This window comes from Amblyomma americanum, chromosome 7 (assembly GCF_052857255.1).
Source record: "Amblyomma americanum isolate KBUSLIRL-KWMA chromosome 7, ASM5285725v1, whole genome shotgun sequence".
In the NCBI taxonomy this organism is placed as follows: Eukaryota; Metazoa; Arthropoda; class Arachnida; order Ixodida; family Ixodidae; genus Amblyomma; species Amblyomma americanum.
Window position 1 is genome coordinate 159,210,621 of NC_135503.1, and position 19,948 is coordinate 159,230,568.

The window sequence follows — 19,948 nt, forward strand, 5'->3', positions numbered from 1 at the left end:
AATAACCTTAACCTCAAAAGAGTATCTGATAGGAAAAAAGCGCTTGTTTAGTAACGCTTCACGTTCCACTTCAGAAGACCGGTGGAGAGCCAAAAGAGCCACTCAAGAACGCCGAAAGTAATTTTCTCAAAAGCACCTCCTCTCATGCTTAATGATCCCCGAAAAATTCTGGCACGCTGTTAATCCAAGGAAAGCCGACTCACTTCACTTAATAGATCCTGACGAACAACCTATACGGATGCATGCAGAGTACCCCGACGTCTAAAACAAAACTTTAAGAAATAAATTCGTTCTATGTCTTACCACAGAATTATCACCCTCAAATCATATGCGTACTCGATGATGAACCCAGTCTGCATTGCTCCTAGCGGCATCATGAAATTAATTGACAACTTTAAAACATCATCTAGTCGCGGCACTGATATAAATAACAGGAAATTTTTGAAAATGAATCAAACCTACTCATCACTGATGCTTTGCAAGATTTTTCAGCAGTGCATGGATTCCTGCACTCTTTCTGCTGACTAGAAAGTCGGGAAGGAGATTCCGGTCCACAAGCCAAGTAGCAAAAATTCACCTCTCAACTACCGCCTAATTTCATTAACCAGTATTCCATGCAGATTACGAGAACATATACTGCACTTCCATATCGTTAACTTTCTGGAAACAGACTGGTTCTTCAACGCCCAGTAAGGTTTCCGAAAATCTTTCATGTGAAACACACCTTGCATCATTCACTGACAATCTTCATGTTATCATTGATCAAGGCTGAATAGCTGACTGCATATTTACTGATTCCAAGAAAGCTTTTGAGCAACTTTGTCATCGACTCCCCTTATTCAAACTAGGCAAACGACACCTTGAACCTAAGTTTCTACTTTGGCTTGAACAATTTCTTCTAAACCGTCTCTACTTCTTAACAGCTAAATATCGCAACTCCTCAGTATATTCGGTTGACTCTGGGGTGCCTCAGGGTTTTGTGTTAGGTCCTTTGTTGTTCTTCATATACATTAATGACCTACCTGACTTTAAGTGTCGATGAGTCAGCATGAGGCGCGTGGGACGGTGGGGAGAAATACAGCCTATCTTTCCGGTATTTGCCTATGTAGGAAGGGTGGCCGGTGTCAGGCATCACCGCGTGGCCGGTTGTCAACGATTCGTCAGAAGGCCAGGGCCATTAACTTTATCGGAAAACTCGTGAGCTTCGGTCAACCGGTCACAGCCCCTTCAATGAAACCGCTGGCAGCAGCGGGGCGCAACAGAGAACCCCCTCCCTTCCCTTCCAAGGGGAGACTGCATGACAGTACCTTTCCGACTGTTTGGAATTTCGTAAGCGTGGGAACCGCGCAAGGGGTGATAACTGAGGTTGTTCTAGGAGGGCGCCGGATTGACTCCTGCGGAAAGGGACTCCGCGGTCAGTCTCGTTTGTTTGTCTTTACTTTGAGAGAGGGTTTGGCGTGCACTATCAAAGTTGTAGGTTGGGAGCCGAGATTCGTAGAGCCTATCGTTTTTCTGGACATCGCTCTGTGCATCGCATTTTGTAGATAATTTGGCAATTTTTTTTTTTATTTGGTTTTTTTTAGGGAACCGTTGTTAACATGGTCAGAGTTGAAGGGGCAGCACGCACCTAGCCACCAATAGTGTTGAGGCTTGCAGCTATTGGACGCTTCCTAAGTAAGAGAAGGACTCCCGAGGACTTAAAACCGAGCCCGGGAACCCAATTCGTCGTTTCTGGGCTAAGTTTAGATGCTCTGAATCTTGGGCTATGTCGAGGAGGGAAGATTTCCCTGTGAGCCAGTTCCATTTTAATTGCAACTCTGTGTCAATATGCTGTTTTTGTAAATCTAATGCATAAAACTTAAGTTTATTTCCTTGTTAACCCCCGCCATCGCAAGCCGTCAATTCCCCGTCGCCGACGGTGCACCCCAGGTGCGGCTACCCTTCCCTCCACGCAACCGTCTCGGATGGCGCACCCTTGGTGGAAGGAAAAAACAAAGCCAAGAAGTTTTACTCGGGCTGTGTATATTCTGACATCCATTTATTCTTTGATGATTGTGTTGTCTTTCGCGAAATTAACAGTTCGGATGTTAATAATGCTTTGCGACATGATATGGATGCCATTACTATAGTTCGTGTCATGTGGAAAATGTACCTTAATACATCAAAATGTAATTACGTGCATCTAGAAATTCCTCCAGTCCTAGCCTGTATATCCTAAACGACAGTGCTCTCGCATCAGTCACTTCCTATCGTTATTTTGGCATCTAAATCTCTTTTGATCTTACTTGGTCCCTTCACATTAACACCACAGCCAACAATGCTAATCGCATGCTTCGTTATCTTCCCCGAAATTTTTCTTCGGCTTCCAGATCACTTAACGTCCTCCTGTACAATACACTGATCGGTAGGAAACCACAATACGCTGTATTCATTGGGACCCCAGTTGTGCTAACCTAACCTATGCCCTGGAGCTTATCCACAATAACTCCGTTCGGATCATTCTGCATAACTATCATCGTAATGCTAGTATATCATCAATGAAGCGCATGTTAAACATACCTTCATTAGCTTTCTGTCGAAAATTTTATAGCAATTGCTTGTTCCATAAAATTTTTCATATTTCTCCCAAGATTCGTAGCGCACTCATCCCTCCGCCTTTATACATCTCATCTCGTCTGGGCTGCGCACCCAACGTTGGAACTGCACCATTCATGACAAGAACATGCAGCGACTCCTTCTTTCCTCGAACATCCAAAGACTTGAACCACCTTTTCGAATCGATTGCCAGCATTGAAGACATTCCCCATTTCAGAGCCGCATTATCCAGCATTGCATATGTAGAACATTGACTTGTCTGCTTTGCGTTCTCTGTTTTGCATTGTATTTATTCCAATCATCCACTCTCCTCTGCAGTGCCCCAGGCCTTCAGGGTAAATAAATAAACCAATAAATATAAAAATGGCAGGATTTTACATAAATGTGCTTAAGAGCGGAAATCCGAGCCTTCCTAATTTCTCTTTTATCCCATTTTTTTCATTTTTCAGCTTTTCTAACTTGTATTTCTTAATTTTAATTTTTTGTTTTATTCTTTTATGTATGTGCACTATCTAAGATCTATCAGTCGTTTTTTTAAATTTTGATTCCTTATTTGTTTTCGTTTTTTATTTTATTTCCCATCGCTATCATCGTCACCACTATCGTGATCATCGCCATCACCACTACCACTATCGTTGTTGTCATCACTATTATACTCTTCGCTATCAGCAACTATCACTATCGCTATCATCATCATGGTCATCATCACTATCACTGTCTACCTCTAGCATTCTCACTATCTAGCACTATCAGTAGCTATCACTATCTCTATCAGAAACAATTATTATCAGGACCATCACTATCTATCACTATCGCTATCAGCAGCTATCATTATCACTATCACTAGCATCAGTACCACTATCTCTAGCTTTGACACTATCAGTAGCTATCATTATCACTATCTCTCCTTATTTTTACTATTTACTATCACTACTACCATTACATATATGTTACTTATAAATTGTTGCCTAATCGACTTTTACATTTTTTTAATTACCATGCAACTTACGAATGAAAGTTCATGCGGACACTTCTGCGAACATCTCCCGTCTACAACCTCCGTACATGCCACTAATGAGCCAAAAAAGGCTTACGCCTTAAAAGTGATGTAGCTCGTTTCTTGCATTGTGCCGACGTTCGGAATGGGCCTATAATTTAGGATTCTTTTGTTCATGAAAAAGATCTTTTATGGGACACAATCATTAGACTACCAATCTATTTCCAGAACTTGTTACAATTGCAGTGGATGTAGAGTCACCAGGTACTTATAAAGCACGGGTAAAACGTATGCTTCAGGATGAACCAAAATGACCTGTCCATTTAACAGTTATCGCATTCATGTTAATGTTTTCATCGTTCTACCGCGTTTCTTACTTATATAATGGCTATATATCTGTGCAGCCGTGGTTTCTTCTTGCCTTTTGATACATACATAATAATTTAACTGATCATGCGATGTAATCGTTTTTATGCAAAGAAATTCCGGTGTATTCTTTAGTACTTATGATTTTCGGCTGTGTAATGTGCTGATAATATTACTACATTATTTTCTGCATGCATAGGAAGGCACACCGTAATTTCTGCACTCATTCCCTCAACGGCTTTTTAAAGCATAGAGAGTTTCTTGCGAGCAGCCGAGGCCTTGTTTGAAGCGCCTTTTGCCTCGTCTACCTCGGTACAATGCAAGGAGATTATGAACAGAATTTCTGGAGTGGAGGAGGAAGCCGTACGCCGCCATCTCAGCATAGGCAGAAAGTGGTTTGCTCCGCGTGGTCTGTAGGGGCGCGTATTCACTTGCTCTAACTTCCAAGGAGGCATGAGCAGCGAAAATGGTGGCTCACAGAGTGAGGAAGGCTTCAGAGATTGCATTGCACTTGTAAGTACACTAAAACTTATTCAAACAATGCGTGCTATTGTTGCTGAGCTTCATGTTGTACTGGGACTGCGCCCATGAATGAGATATGCGGTTTCGTTGACATATTTTCCAAAAATGAAGAGATGTGAAGTTTACGGAGCCGTTGGAAGAGAACACTGGGAACCACAACACGTAGACTATTTGGTCGCTATGCATTTCGCCCCGACTGCTTCGATCGCTGTGCGCAAACGGCGCAACTGGGACCGGGAAGCCTACCGACTGCATTTCCCCCTTTCCGCAGCACCTGCAAAAACTGGTAAGCACCCCCTGGAGATCGCACTCCTTAGTTATTTGTGCCCGAACTGGTACAACTCGATGGAAGGCAGGAAAAATACAGCGTGGGCGTGTTTCGGTTTTGTATTCAGCTGTGCATTTTTCCCTCTAATCGCTCAGCCTTAAAGTGGCTATGTGAAGGTCCCTCTCAGTTGAAAACATTGATCATAGGCATGAACCCTTTAAGCAAATGTTTTACGTTACAATCCGGCAGATAGTGAGCCGGAATTCGCTATACTGCTTATGCTCCGACGATGAACAATGCAATCTGCAACTCAGGTGTAAACATTATAACCCATGTAAATCAATTGCATACAAAAGAATGATAATGAACTTGGCTTGGCAATAATACTATCGTTATTTTCGAGAAACTGCCGCCTTACTTTTCAGCATGCGCTCAAACGGCTATATTTTTTTTGGTCGTCATTCATGCTACTGCAATCTGCATAAAAGAATATTTTGAAACACTAGCGTGCATTTTTTTATTGCAGGTGCAAAGGAAGCAACCGTCGCAAAAACCATGTGGTTCCGAGGTAGCTGCAAACAATGAAGATTTTAATGACCTAGAAGAGGCAGTCTCAGATTCGCCTACGCATAACTACCGGGAGCGCGTTGTATTCTTCCATCGCTCGTTGCTTTGGAAATATTCTGTGGTCACAGATAAATTGCTGCGCAGCAGTCTACAATAGCACATACTTGAACTCCCCAGGGACAATGTTTCTCACGTCCCCAGACAAGTTCTACGATCCGAAGCGACGGGAACAGTGAGTGGCTCTCGACCCGACGGGCACTGAGCAGGCAATCATGTCAGGATTCGCCGCATAACGTTGTTCCCAAAAGAGAAAAAAAAAAGGCACTCAACTAACCTCTGCATTCGTAATTTTTCTCGCCATCTGAAAAAGTCGTGCTATTCGGCAATGTGGCCCTTGTATTTTGTGTTCTAATTTAGCCTACCCAACAGAACGAAAGGGCGTGCTCTAGGAACCACATAACGCGTCTGGTGGCGCGCGCCGACGTAGGTAGTTTTTACATAACGCTCAATTAACCCGTGGTTTGGTCACAATATCAGCAAGTGTTTGTCAGTGCCCTTGTTCTCGTTTGTTGATTGTAACTTTTTTTTTCCGGGAAGAGCCCCACAAACACTCGGCTCCGGCAGAGGCTAAATAAAATGGTTCCATTTTCCAATAATAATACAGTCTTTAAATAAAACGATACGAAATTTTATATTTACAATTATTTTCTCAATCATCATACAGATGCGAAAACAAAAATTTTAAAGAAAGGTGAATCTTGAAGGCAAATAAAAAATTTAAATTCGTATGTTCAAATTGGAACATTTGTAATTAAGCAGCCACTTCCGTGCGCATACCAGTGCAGTGTGGAGAGAATGATCAAAGGGCGTCTTATTGATATTCGCTGCGGAGACCACCGCTACATGCCGTACGTCCTTTAAAAACTATTTTGTCATCAGGAGAAGAGGAATCGGACCTATTGGAGAGATAATTGAAGCCTTTGAAAACATCCTGCCAATCTACTACGTCAGTTATCTCAATTATTCTCACAGGCAAGGAGATGCCGCTTTCTATGAGCCTATCTGGCCGACGTACGCGAATTTTCAGGTCTTTCGTCAGCTTCTCGTAGTTTTTCTCCGTTTCATCTCCCCCTCCGTTCATTCCTCTTTTTCTTCCCTACCCTTTCCTCCCTTCTCCACCGCCGCTTCTTTCGCAGCGTTATTTTTATTTTCATTTTCGCAGCTTTTGCCTAAGTACGTCCCATCCTCTCACAAAAATCCGGCCGTCCCGCTTGATCGACTTGCTCGTGGCTGGCTTTGTGTCGCGTTGTACATGTGGGGGGTGCCACAAATCTTGTTCTGTATTTTTCTACTTCTTTCTTCACCGTATTTTTATCCCTTCCCTTTCAGTTCGTCTCTGTGTTTTGCTTCTTGCCCTTGGGCACCCTTCTCCTTGTGTCGTCTGCTGTTTCTCGTTCTTTGCTACTTGGAAACAAACGCCCAGCATAACGCCAGGGATCGTCCATGTCTCTGTGTGGTGTCCTCATGTTCCCGCACTGTTTATTTATCGCTGTGTCACTCCAACTAGGCCAAATCGCCACCACTTCGCTGCGACAATCCCGAAAACTTTCCGACGGCCGCCCCAAACTGGGCGCGCGCCCGACCCAGGCGGCCGCGACTCTCCCAACGCATCTGCTCCGGCGGCCACCGGCAGCGCTGCCTGTTCACCGAAAGTGCTGACCCCTGGGTTCCTGCACGGGGCCCATAGTATCGGATGTGGGTTTTCGCTTGCGCTGACTACGAACGGAGCCAGCTCGAGTGCGCATGCTCTTTCGTCGCGTTGGTTGCGTGGTTGGACGCCGCAGTGCCAGACAAGCCAAGACTCGTCCGGTCAAGAATGTGCCGTGGCGATGCATCGCGCTGTGACGAATGGCAGGGGAGACGACGTTGATGGGAGGGAGGGGCAGCAAGGAGGGGAGTCATTTTCTTTTACACAGCTTTTGTGGTCCCAAAAAAAAGTTTCGAGCTGAAAGGTAGAGGAAAGAAAAATTTGGGGGGGGGGGGGGGGGGGGCAACGAGCCGCGCAGCGCGAACCTGCGCATGGAAGAAACAGCTAGGAGAAAGTGAGTAAAAAAAAAAGCTCTACGGGGGGGGGGGGGGGGGGGGGTAGTGCGCTGCCTTGAAAAGGGAGATGAGTTGGGGAGATAGGAGACTTCAAAAGAGAGAGGGGACGGGTGCCCAAACATGTGAAAGAGGTTTGGAATTCTCCGAGAATGAGTCATAAGCAGTTTTTAAAGTAAGGGTGCGGAAAACGTGGAAGCGTCAAAGTATTCTTGCAAGGCCGCTGGAGAAGCATCATGCCCGGCGACCGAAAAATTTGAAGCGAAAAATGTGGAGCTCGTGATGGACTTCGCCAAAACGACTTCAGACACTCGCGCGTTCTGTGGGGCCGTGTGTTCGGATGGCTAAAATAATATCATGAAATAACAAAAACATAAAACTAAATTAAATATTATGCAAGCAAATTCGCACTCTTTCATAGTATTACATACAGGACATGTGGCAAACAAGCTAGGTTAACATGCGTCTAACACCATTTGTCAGTACATTTGTTCGCTGGTCGTCGAAGAATCCTCCAACGTTTTGTTGGTGCGGAAATTTCACACAAAAAGCTAAAAGAAAAAATCGTGTTGAACTGTGGCTCGCCACTATTTCCGATGCTTTTCATCAATAAAGGTAATATTCGAAAGAAAAAATTAATTCGCGAGCAAATAAGTAAAAACGTCTGCAAGAGCTATAGCCCTCAATGCAAATTACGCAACAAAACAATAAAATGCATGAAAAACGACATTTTGAAACATTAAGATTTTCAGAAAGGGAAGAAAAAACAAATCGAAAAACACAGGGCAAGGCGCGATCACAGGGAACGACGTACGGAAGCGTAGGAGTCGCTTACCGCGTGTTGAAGTGGCGGCCTAATGTTTCGCGCGTGCGCAACTTATAATTGTAAATTACGAGGCCACTGCTTCGTTTCTGGACGTTGCTAAAATCGCGCACAAAATCGGCTTAGGGAATGCACTTGCACTAAATTATTACGTTTGATTTAGCATCTCTAATAAGCAGACACACACTGCGCAGTGTGGCAGTGAATTCTCTAGAGGGAAGCAAACAAGCGATTTTTCATTAAAAAAAATCATGAAATGAAAGTCATTTGATTTTATTTTTGAAGGAAGCCCTCTTCAGCTGATCTTCAGATACTCGCGCAAGCAGAGCGTGCAAAAACGCTTTAAAATACATAAAGTTCGTACAAAAAGGCGGGTTATTATGCCCAGAAATCGGACAAAGGCAACAGCGTGACGTCTGGGTGTGCATTTCTCAAAAAAGTATTTTTTCATTAACTGGCTAAGCCATATATAGTAACACGAATCATTAGAACTGGGTCGTGCCAGCGGATATTCGTTAATTACTAAATTTACCACACCTTTTCAAAGGAATTTTAGTGGTTAGTTGCAGCCGCTTTTAGTTCCCAGTATTAACGATAGAATTGACCATTTGCGGAAAAGTTTCTGCGCATGCGCGGTGAAAGCGCCGCTAGCGCCCTCTGTAGGCGATTTGGTTTTGGTTGGAAAACATGAGCTGGCCGTGCATTCCAGCGCTGTAGTGCGGCGACAGATGTGAGCTGTAACTGCCACGTAACTGTCATGTAACTTCAACGTGTTTCTAACTAAACTGACCACGCGTTTTGCAACAGCGATACTTGGACGTAATAAAAGCCGCTACGAGATACAACGCGCAAAAGACGAAGCCGTTAATGGAGCCAGCAATTCGCGCATCGAGCACGTTTCGAAACGACTGTTCCTGCTACATTTCGCGCTTGCTCCCAAGTGCGCACAGCTCGGTCGTTCTAGAAGAGTTTTGCCATCGACGCACGTGCGTATTCGGTGACAGCCAAATTATTTGTACTAGTATGAACATTCATAAATGCTACAATGTCAAGCTGTGCTATCTCAACAGCGAAGCACGCGTCAGAGCGCAACCTCGCCTATATCCGCGCATTCCAACGCTCCAGCGGCCTGTTAGAACGCAAAGAAATGCTCTATCGTATCAGCACGAGCCGTGGTTGAGATGGTGCAACGGGTCATTTACTGATCAGTTAAGTGTGGCCTGCGGCAAAAGGTGCTGCATGAAGTTAGCAGAAACTCTTGCCCTATCGAGGAAGCGCGAACATAAATGGGCATTAGGAAAGTGCATTTCATTATGCTGTTACACTCGCCCGCACATAGGCGCACATTCATGCACACTTTCATTTGGTCATTCGGCGTTCCGGTGAGGTAGTAGACTGCAGGTTCAGCCACACATGGTCGTTTTTCAGGCAACAACTCGAAAACTCTTCGCCCCACCCCGTTTCTAAAAACGGAAATGGGGTGTTCTCCTCCTCCATCATCGTCTTTCGTTAGCAAACGCACGCTTCCGGCGAAGAAACAACGCTAAAACAAGAAAACAAGCGCACGTGAACAGCTGAAATCTACCTTTGCACACGCCTGCTCGAGAACCCCTTTCCAACCGAAAGTGCCAGCGGAGCTTCCCTGTTTGCACGGCAGGCGGCGCTCGCTTTTCCGCAAGTGGTCCATTCTACAGATCCGTATTTGTCTGTCTGGATGGTGTCGTCGTCGGCCTTAACCTCGTTTCACATGCATGCGATTTTCGCCTGCGACACTGCGAACTCCGTTGGTCTGCGACTGGGGAGGGCCGTCGGTCTAGTAGCAGACGGCTTGAGATCGAGTTCCGTCCGGTTAGTATTCAGTCGCAGCATCGGTGTGTTCGCTCAGCGACTGAGCAATGGAGAGCGCCAAGACTGCGTGCGACGTACGGTCACGTGGGAGCTGTTGCCGTGGTTGAAGCGAAACTGTTTATTCTAATCAAAACATTGAAATAATGCCCCACATCTAAAATACACTCGTCATAACATCAGCAACACATTTGGTGTAGCGTTTCGGTCGCGTTTAATCATGGATTGGCTTTGCAAACATCAGGAAACCTTGATTGCCCCTTTGACCGAATTCGCTGCGGAGTTGCATGTGAAGGCACCGGCCGAAAATCGCACTGCGGCGTCACCGGCTAGGCCGACTGCTTTCGTTCTAGTTGCAGCATGTGAAACGGGCTTTATGCGACAGAGCGGTTCCTCTGTGGCGGAATATGCACACTCGACTGACCACCACCGAAGTCTTCGTCACGTCGATGCACAACTCAAAATCAGCGAACGGATCGAACAAAAGTCGATGGCAGCAGCACACAGCAAGCGAATGCGTTTGGAATGCTTTGGAATGCGTTTGGAAATTGTTGGGAAGCACCTTAGAACACAATTCATCTGCGGCGGAGCCCGCGGCAGACGTCGCCGCGCCGCAACTCGACGGCGTCGACACGCTCCTCCTTCAGTTTCTCATGTGCGAGAAGTCCCTCTGGCCGGCGCGATCCGCTGACAGCTTATTTCGGTTCATTTTAGTTTTTTTCGTCGTAACTATGCCTCTATGTCCGACTGCGCAGTCGGAAAATATTCGTTGTTTATCCAACTCCACACATATACCGCGCAAGTGTTGGGTAGGAGAAAGATTAATAAAACTTAAAATTCTTGAACTCGCCCAAGCGCAGCCCAGGAGCTCAAACAAGTTTTAGCGCGTTCGAAAGTTATAAACAATTATAAATAATAAATTTTAAAATGAATCTTCTGCCCGGTATAATGGATGGTGCAATGTTCACCAACACATGCCAGTATACTTTTAAGACTGGATAAGGGGTGGCAAGCCAAGGCCAATATAGCCAGGTTTCGAAAATGGCTTAGCGAATTCTGGCAGAGAGTGGGATAACTCTGGCTAACATGGCCCATGATAGCCAGGTTTCGAAAATGGCTTAGCCAATTCTGGCAAAGAGTGGGAGAACTCTGGCTAACATGGCCCGTGATAGCCAGGCTTTCAAAATGGCTTAGCCAATTTTGGCAAAGAATGGGAGAACTCTGGCTAACATGGTCCGTCATAGCCATGATTTTTTGATGGCACAGCCAATATCAGATCCTCATTGGCAACTCTGGGCCTACTTAGGGCCACGCTTTGGCAGTGGCTTTCAAATATTGGCCCGCTATCATGTGCTACCTGGGTTGCAGGAAATTGAAGACACTATGCAAAGTCAGCAAAAGTTCGCTAAAGTCACAGACTATTGTGCAGGCAAGGAGTTCTCAAGAAGCGGAGCAATGCTTTACTTGGAGGCCGTCACGGCCTACGATCGCCACGGCAAGCAAAGTCTATGCTGTGCGTGTAGTCATAGCCTTAATTCTCGCTGAATAATCGTGCGTCTCTCCAGGGACTTGGCTGTTTCGGCACTTTCCTGAGCGATGGCTTACCTGGTAAGGAGGAGGAGGAAAGGCGGGGAGGTTAACTGGTAGATGACACCAGTTTACTACCCTGCACTGGGGGAAAGGAATTAGGGGATATAAAGTTGAGGGAGAAAAGGCAGTGAAAAGAAAAGAAAACAGAAGGCGAAAAGGCTTGGACAAAGTCAGAGCCTGTCGTGAAGGCCCGACACTCGTATACTCTCTTTGCTCCTTCATCTTTTTATTCTCTCACCCTTTCTCCTCAGGCAGGGTAGCAAACCGGTTATTCTTTCATTTAACCTTTCTGCCTTTCCTTGTCCTCGTCCTCCTCCTCTCAGCGTTTACAAATTCACAAGTGCCATATAGTGCTGTCTTTGTTTCTGGAAAGGCTGCGCCGGGGTCTACTTGCGAAGAGCGTGTGATGGCCCTCCAGGAAAAAAAAAACCACCTCTTGTGAGACAAAAATTCCGCGGTGGGCTTGTTTCCCCATCGCAAGACGTACTATCGACTTGCGCAGCCGCTAAAAAATGGTGAATGAATGAAGGCTAAAAGAAGAAGAGTGAAAGCTGAAAAGGCTTTCTGTAGAAGCTTTAAGGCTGTCCACTCGAAATTTATTATTGGAAGTGATGACTTGCCGTCGAGACAATCAAGGGCGACCTCGGCTGGCCGTCGTTCGAAGCGCGGGAGGACAGCAGCAAAGTCGCTCTAGAAGAACGGCTGCGTTTTCTGTCTGAGCGCACCGAGAATTTCGGTGCCTACATTTTAAGGGGGTCAGAACAGAATGGTGTGCCTGTGTTCAGCGGCCACGCGGCAAATTCGCTTTCTCCCCATGGTCCATCGAGGAGGACAGCAAGGAGGTCAAATGCACGCAAAGGCGCAAAGTACGGGAACAGCTGCGGGCAGAGGAAACTGTTCTTCGGCAATTCGCTTTGCAGAAGAAGGCTCCACTCCAATAGTGCCGCGCTCAATCAAGAAATCTTACCGGAACCGCTGCACGACAACCACGGCAGTAGCGCACGGCTCTTCGAGGTAATATCATCTTCATAAGCACATCAGGTGTTGGCCTGCCATTACCCTGTTTCAAAGGGGACGCTCCTCTCTTCCACCTATTCATCCATACACTGCCAGGTGCCCGTGTCTGCGAAGTGATATGCAAAGAGGGTTCCAGGTCACTTAAGGGAGCCACTAACTCTACTGCGTCGTACCCTTAAGGCGGAGTTTGTGTCTTCGGAGTTATATTCCTCAAATATTTTGTTTCGCTTTCTTGTTCTGAAAATCTTCTACGCCTGCGCTCTAGCCTTCCGTATGTATAAAGAGCGAAAGGAAAATTTCCAAATAATTAAGTTGATAGTCACCGCTGCATCCGTCGGTTTCTTGCTCGTCCTCGTATTTGTGCGCAGATGAAAGAATGCTTAAATTTCACGAAACTGCAAAGTTCTTCCTTCGGCGCCGTTCATAAAAATAATATGTCTGAGCCATTTCAGGCATGAATAATTATGAAAAAAGCACGACACAGGAGCAGACTGCTCATTGACTGCTGGGTTTTCTTAATATTAACGAGCCCCTCGTCACCCTGCGCTCTAAGAAAAAAAAAGATGCTCAGGACAGCATAATTGTCAATTGTCCTCTAGCGCATTCCGTATTGGATATTGATATGATTATGCCGAAATGAAATTATTAATTTATTCCTGCTCGGGCAGCTTCTTTTCCGGGCCCAATGGTATAATTAATTACTTGTTTCAAGGATACGGTTTGCTGAGGGAAGGTCGTAGATATCCACTGCCAGGCTTTAATGGCAGTCGGTGGGAAATTGATTTACGGCCATCTAGGGTGTAATAAGGAAAATACGTGACTTGATTTTAGTTACGCAGGGAGGTTTATTTTTTGTTCTTCTGCTCTCCTCGGCGTTTTTCTTGGACCTGCTGCAGTATCAGAGCCTTTCTGGAAGACTCGAAATGATGCGCTATACAAATATTTTATTGCAGTGCGCATGAAGCATCGTACAGTATCTCGAGTATATTTTGCAGAACACATTTTCGACGCTCAGAGGGATGGGGTAAGGATTAGGAGTAGTCCAAAGCTCAACGAAAGCTCGTCTGGCGTGGAAATAACATCATATTAAAACCAAACACTCGCCAAAAAAGAAGAAAAATGGAGTAAAATGAATGACGTTTCGGGACCGGTATGGGTCCCTTGTTCACATATGAAATGAGTAGCGGAAGGACCGTGTTTATACGCGATAAAGTTGTTACAATGAGCATGCGTATGCTGCAGGCATGGGCCCACGAGTCCGATTAAGCGCGTGCGGAGTTGATTGGATGTCAACTGACTGTAGGAGTAAACGGGGAGATAATGATTTTTAGGTGGCAGTGATGCTTTTTGAATCCGAGGCGATATTGTGATCGGCGTGTTTTTGGTGACATGCCAAGGCGTCTGACCCGGCGCGTCCCGTGGCAACGTCATTTTCATGGTCCCTTAGCCGCCTCCTGTAGTCTCCGGTTTCGCCGATCTATGCTGCATCGCAGTCCCGACCAGAAATTCTGTTAAGTGACCGCGGGGTATCTAGTGCGCTTTGGCTTGTCTTTTACCCGCACAAGTTGCTGTCTGAACTTGCTTGTAAGCACGTGGCAGATTTAAGCCTCGTAGTCATTCAAGATTCTTGACAGGGCTTCACTCACCCCAACAACGTAGGGGATGGCGGCTCGCTTGCTTTTTTTCTTTGGTGCCGGGGGGGAGCGTTCGAAGATCGGCGTTACTGAGTGTCTAGGATTTGCCTAGGGTAGCGCTTTCTTGTAAGCTCTCCTTTTATTCTTTTTCCTCTCTCTTTCGCGCTTGTGGCGATGAGCGTAGCCGTGCGCGTGTGAAGAGCGGTGATGCCACATAACGCATGCTCACTGCGACGACCTTCTCGCGTATAAACACAGCCTTACCGATATTCATTCCGTATGTGAACAAATAAGCCGTAGGGGTCGGGAAACGTCATTTATTTTACTGCGTTTTTCTTCTTTTTCGGTGAGTGTTTTGTTTTAGTAAGGATTCGGAGTGGCGCCGCGCAATGTCTGCCTATATACGTGTCACCGCAAAGGCGCTGCGCAAGGGTGCGAGTTGAAGTATATACGTTCAGTGCTAGAGTGCGGCCAAACAAGGAAAAGAGAAGGATGGGGTGCTTACAGATCAGGATGAATATGTCACATGAGGTATCAGGCGGCATAATACAGAGAGGTAGGCATGCACATGACGAAGGGCACTGCACACGGCACCACGGCGGGCACGATGCGGCGACTATTAGCCGGGACACAAGCAGCAGAAAGATTATTGGGCCGCAGTGGAAGCGGCATTTGAGGTGCCATTCCGACAGACAGGTTTGCACACACAGCCACCCCCAGAACGCACAGCAGTTCCTTCCGGAGCTAAAAGCCGTCACTGTGGCTATCCCTCAGCGAACCAGCCAGCATAAGCACCGACTACCGCCGCAGCTCGTCGAATCGCCGTCCGTATGGTCCGAGCTGCTGTGTGAGGAGCTTCGGAAAACCATAAGACGGGCGCCTGAGGAGAACATGAAGCAGAGGGTCGCACGCAACCAACCAGCACACAGCGTAGCGGCACGCAGAGGCCGGCACTAAGCACAGGCGCGGGAAGGAAGCCGAGCGCTCGTCGTGGCTGCCGCGGTGGGGAAGCTGAAAGAGTCGTCACGAGCAGGGCTGCGGCAGTGGTCGGTCAGGACGGTGGCCCGCTCAAACGGCTCAGCGGAACTGAGGCTGCACGACGGACCATGGGTCGGTGCCACGAGAGCGGGTGTCATGGCTGGCGCGTCCCGGGGTAGAGGCCAACGTCGCAAGTGTCGCTGTACAGCCGTCAGCCCGGTTGAAGGAATACGACGAACCCGTTGAGTGAAACGCCGCCTCTCTGTGGTGTGCATGCTACGACAGCTCACACGAGATTCTCCCTTGCTGCCCTGCTCTTGTAAACGTACTTCCGAACGAAGCACAGCTCCCGTCGACTCACGTACAGGCTTTTTTTTTATCTCTTAAGCAAATTGGGCCAATAATGTAATCCGAGCGACGTTGTCCACAGCTTCGCGAGCAGTGCGCGTAGCGTGGTTGCGATAAAACCTACCAAAACTGGTCCCCTCAAGTGGTACACTGTGCCTCACACAAATGCTCTACTCAACCGGTTTAATGGTAATCTTTGCACATGTAGTGAAAACGCCGCACTTCACTTCCTCAAAGCCCAAAGCACGGTCGACAGCTGTTGAGCGAACGGCTGCGGCCGCCGGCGCGAGCAACCACGTGGCCTCTTCGCGACCACATTGGGGAAGTCGCAGGCGCACTGTCACGCGCCGTACGGCATGCGTTGTTTTGCAGAGTTGCAGCCGCTATTGCCAAAATTTATATGCGCAACGTAGTTTAGGTTTCTATCTTGTCTAAGTTGCCAGTGCAAACTTGGGGTTATTCGTTTGGCCCCCGTGTTGGCTCAGTGGTTTTGGCGCTCGGCTGCTGACCCGACAGACGCGGGTTGGATCCCGGCCGCGGCGGTCGAGTTTCGATGGAGGCGAAATTCCAGAGTCCCGTGTACAGTGCGATGTCAGTGCACGTTAAAGAACCCCAGGTGGTCAAAATGTCCGGAGCCCTACACGGTGGCGTCGCTCATAGCGTGAGTTGCTTTTGGACGTTAAGCTCCCATAATCCAAACCAAACTAGAAAAATCACTTACTGCTTCAGCTACTATGCGTGCAATCTAGATCACTACAAGAAAGATGAAAGACAAACCTGTCTTGGATAAATGTTAACAAACATTACTGCCGAACTTACGCACCGTGGATATACGGGCACAATTTCATGTAATTGGTGCATCGCGCTCAGAAAATGGAGCGGCCTGCTCAAGCTTTCTCTGATGTGTTCGAAGTCGAACGAAGGCAACATTCAACTTTGAGCTGCTGTTTCGCGAGAAATTCAAAGAATTCTTGTGGTGGTGTAGTAAAGCAGCAAGTTCGGCCAGTTGGTGTTGGCTACGTGGTTACTGCGGAAGCACTCCTTTACGGGGGCCAAACCACACCAAAAATTTTGCAGTGTCCCTGTCCTTGCGGATACAGTAATAAAATAAATATTTGCGCGATTGGGTTTCCAACCCGCTGCGGCGCGACCAGATCAGGTTCGCTGGCCACTGCACGAGAGCACTATGCTATCGCCGAAGCAGACCACGGCACGTGTTATGCTGCAACACACCAGTCGTCGTGTGTGTGCCTCGTCTCTTCGCTGTGTCCCGTCTTTTGACTGGTTTTACTCCTGGACATGTACCAACTGGCCCGGATTTCAACACTACTACACACTCTCACATCATGCATTGCACATTGTCGTCTCATCAACTTCCATCTGTGGCGCGAAGAGATCAGATCAGCTTAACCTCGATCGGAGCTGAGTCTGAGTATTATATCGTCGGCAGATGTGCTGACGACCCAGCGAAGCAAAACCTTGAGCCAGCCAGGCTAAACACATGCTTTCGCACGTCTACTCGGTTTAACTACATGTTAATACACTACCACCTTCCTTTGTTGCGCAGTAACGTTCTTTCCGTCAAGAATCTTACGGTGGCGCCCGTGAGACTGAGATTGTGGCTATCGTATTTTTCTTTCTGATACGACCTTGGTAATAAAACCAGAAAATAACGTGTCGTTGGAGTGTCTCCATAATTTCATTGTACGTTGCTTGTATAGATTGTTGATCGCGGAAGAAGACAAATTCCTCGCTGCAACTTGAATCTGTATTAGCTTTTAAAACTTACCCAAATTTCATTCGAACGTAATAACGTTTAAAATTCCCAAGTAAAGTAGATTATTGACATTACGCAACAATGCCATTTGTTGTCAATTTGGTTAAAAAATAAATGCAGCTACTTGAACCGGATCCGATCAGCCTTAAGTCCAAGCGAACAGTATAACCTCTAAGCAGGACTTTTTTACCAACAAGAGAAAAAAAATGTTCGTTTCAGATGAGAATAGAATCGTGTCATGCAAATTGTCCCGATTTTTTTCGGTCGGCCCCCGTCATCTAATATGGGACACATCAAAAAGAACTGGATCTCAGCTCCCCTTTCGGTACGGTCAAAATACGAGTAAGTGGCACGGAGAATAAGCCTTTACACTCGTTGCGTAAATCAGCTACAGCGATGCGTCGGTGTGAAACGAGAAGGCGTTGTGCACGGCGAGATGTATACGCCTCATTCGTAGCGCCATGGTCCGCTGTGTAAACGAATAAAGACGGGCGCTTCTTACGCGCGGTTATCAACACGGTTCGCAGCCAGCACAACTACTTTGTTTCGGCCCTTTCACCTTTTGCACAGCCGCTTGCTTAAACCCGCCGCCCAGATGTCGACCTACTGTGAGAGAGCCACCGCGCATTGTTTCCCTCATAAAACTTGCACCTACTTATAACACTTACGCAGACACACAAGCACTGTGGCTCCGGCAGAACGAGACATAGGCTCGTTCCTGCAAGGTACGTTATGAGTGAAGAGTTGCGCCGTGCTATTACCATCTTTCAACGGTGACAGTAAAAGAGATTAATAGCAATGCCAGAGCGTGCCCGAAGCTGCCGCGTACAATTATTGACCGTTACGCTGCCATCTGTGTGTCCAGGTTGACCGGGTGGCACAAGGCCTGCTCTCCCTCGACCTTTCGCCGGGGTCGCGGATCGGCCTCCTCTCTCCTACCTGCCACCGCTGGATCGTGTGCCAGTTCGCCGCGGCCAAGGCTGGCCTGGTCCTGGTGAGCTGTGGTCCGCTTATACTGCAATCATTGCGGCATTTGGGAAAACGATAGAGCCCATTGCACTTTATGCCACTTCCTCAGTTGGGCGGCTCTTCTTAATCGAAGACCTGATCGGCATTCCATAAAATATCCCAAAAATTCACGCTTAGCTGTGCTTCGCAAAGGGTGTCAGGCCGTCACGCTACGTGAAAAATTAATTTCACCACAAGAATCTTTTTGCCATCGCATCGAGCATTGCCGCGACGCCGATATCTTAAAATATTATAGCTATTTTTAGTCCTCCCTTACTCTTAATTCGTTTTATATAAGGGTTTCGCCCTGCACTGCAGGAGGAAAAACTTGCTCTCTTCATTTTCGGTAGTTTATTCGCCTACGCCTGAATGGCCTGGAATCTGCGGGTATTTCAAAGGGCAGCGGTGGCAACGCAGCAAAAAAAAAAAAAAAATCAACAACAGTATATTGCCACGAAATTCATTAAAAAGCAACAGCATTCACTGTATATTCTTTGTTATATATCATGTGGCCTGCCTCTTTGATGCGTTTGCCCAAGTTCTAAACACATAAGTTATCATATATATTAAAGTACATAATGCAGAAAATAAGCGAAGCATGCAACTGGTCCTTAACTTCATCAAGGTACGTTGCTGGGCGAGTTGGTGAGTGAACGTTATGAGTACCACAATGCAAAAATAACGGAACAGAAGAGAACAGACACACGCGAGCGCTGAGTAGCAACTAGATGCATTTATGAACTGCTTAACTAGCAGAGAATAATCCATTCGCACGAACACACGATGAATCCGGAACAAGCCTCTCCTTAATTAAAATAAGGAACAATGGATTAAGTGGCGAAAAAACTCACATCGTCAGTTTACCTTGCCGACTGTTAGTATTAAAACCGAAAGTTTGAGCCCACTTCATAAACTTATGGCTGAGTGCTGTTTATGAACATTTTAGTCCTTCTTGCAGTAAGTTTAGTTATAGGTCATTTCAGAAGTGATATTGCGGCGAATTTTTCTAGTGTTTGTTTGTTCATTCTTCAAAGATGCCGGCACGGCGCTTTATCGTTTTGTTTGTGATGCAAGACGCCACCATATTTACCTCGATTGATCGCATACAGCCACAGCCGATTCTACGTTGTTCCCGAATGTTGTGATAGCTTTGCACGCGCATCTCGAAAGTTCGGTATCAGCTTTAAATTCAGTGCAGCTGAGAGCGGCGGGTATTCTGTTCCACGGCCACCGAGCATTCTTGTTGCTTTCGCCACCATCGAGTGATTCAGTCCATAAAGAATTTACTTTTAGAAGCACTTTTCGGTCTCTTCCTCACTACCTGGACTCACGTCACCACTATGTGATTTCTGTTGGAGGTGAGGGGTTCCGTGGACCCGCTACGCTCAAGAAGATCAAGGACAACACTGCATCATCACCGTTGGTTTCTCAGCAGCCACGTGATGTTTTTTTAGTCAGTGCTGTGCCCCCAGGAAGACCCCGAACAATGGCTGGAACAGTTTCAGCGTGTGGC

General features: G+C 46.7%; 1 protein-coding gene across 8 annotated transcripts in view; it reads left to right on the forward strand.

Annotated features, from left to right (window-relative positions):
- Nucleotides 1–19,948, forward strand: part of LOC144096722 (medium-chain acyl-CoA ligase ACSF2, mitochondrial-like) — an 841,787-nt gene that overhangs the window by 32,534 nt on the left and 789,305 nt on the right. For all 8 annotated transcript variants that reach the window (XM_077629569.1, XM_077629571.1, XM_077629570.1 and 5 more), the window contains exon 2: nucleotides 18,293–18,421. In XM_077629569.1, coding sequence (XP_077485695.1) covers nucleotides 18,293–18,421 — 129 coding nt within the window. The remainder of the gene's footprint in view (nucleotides 1–18,292; nucleotides 18,422–19,948) is intronic.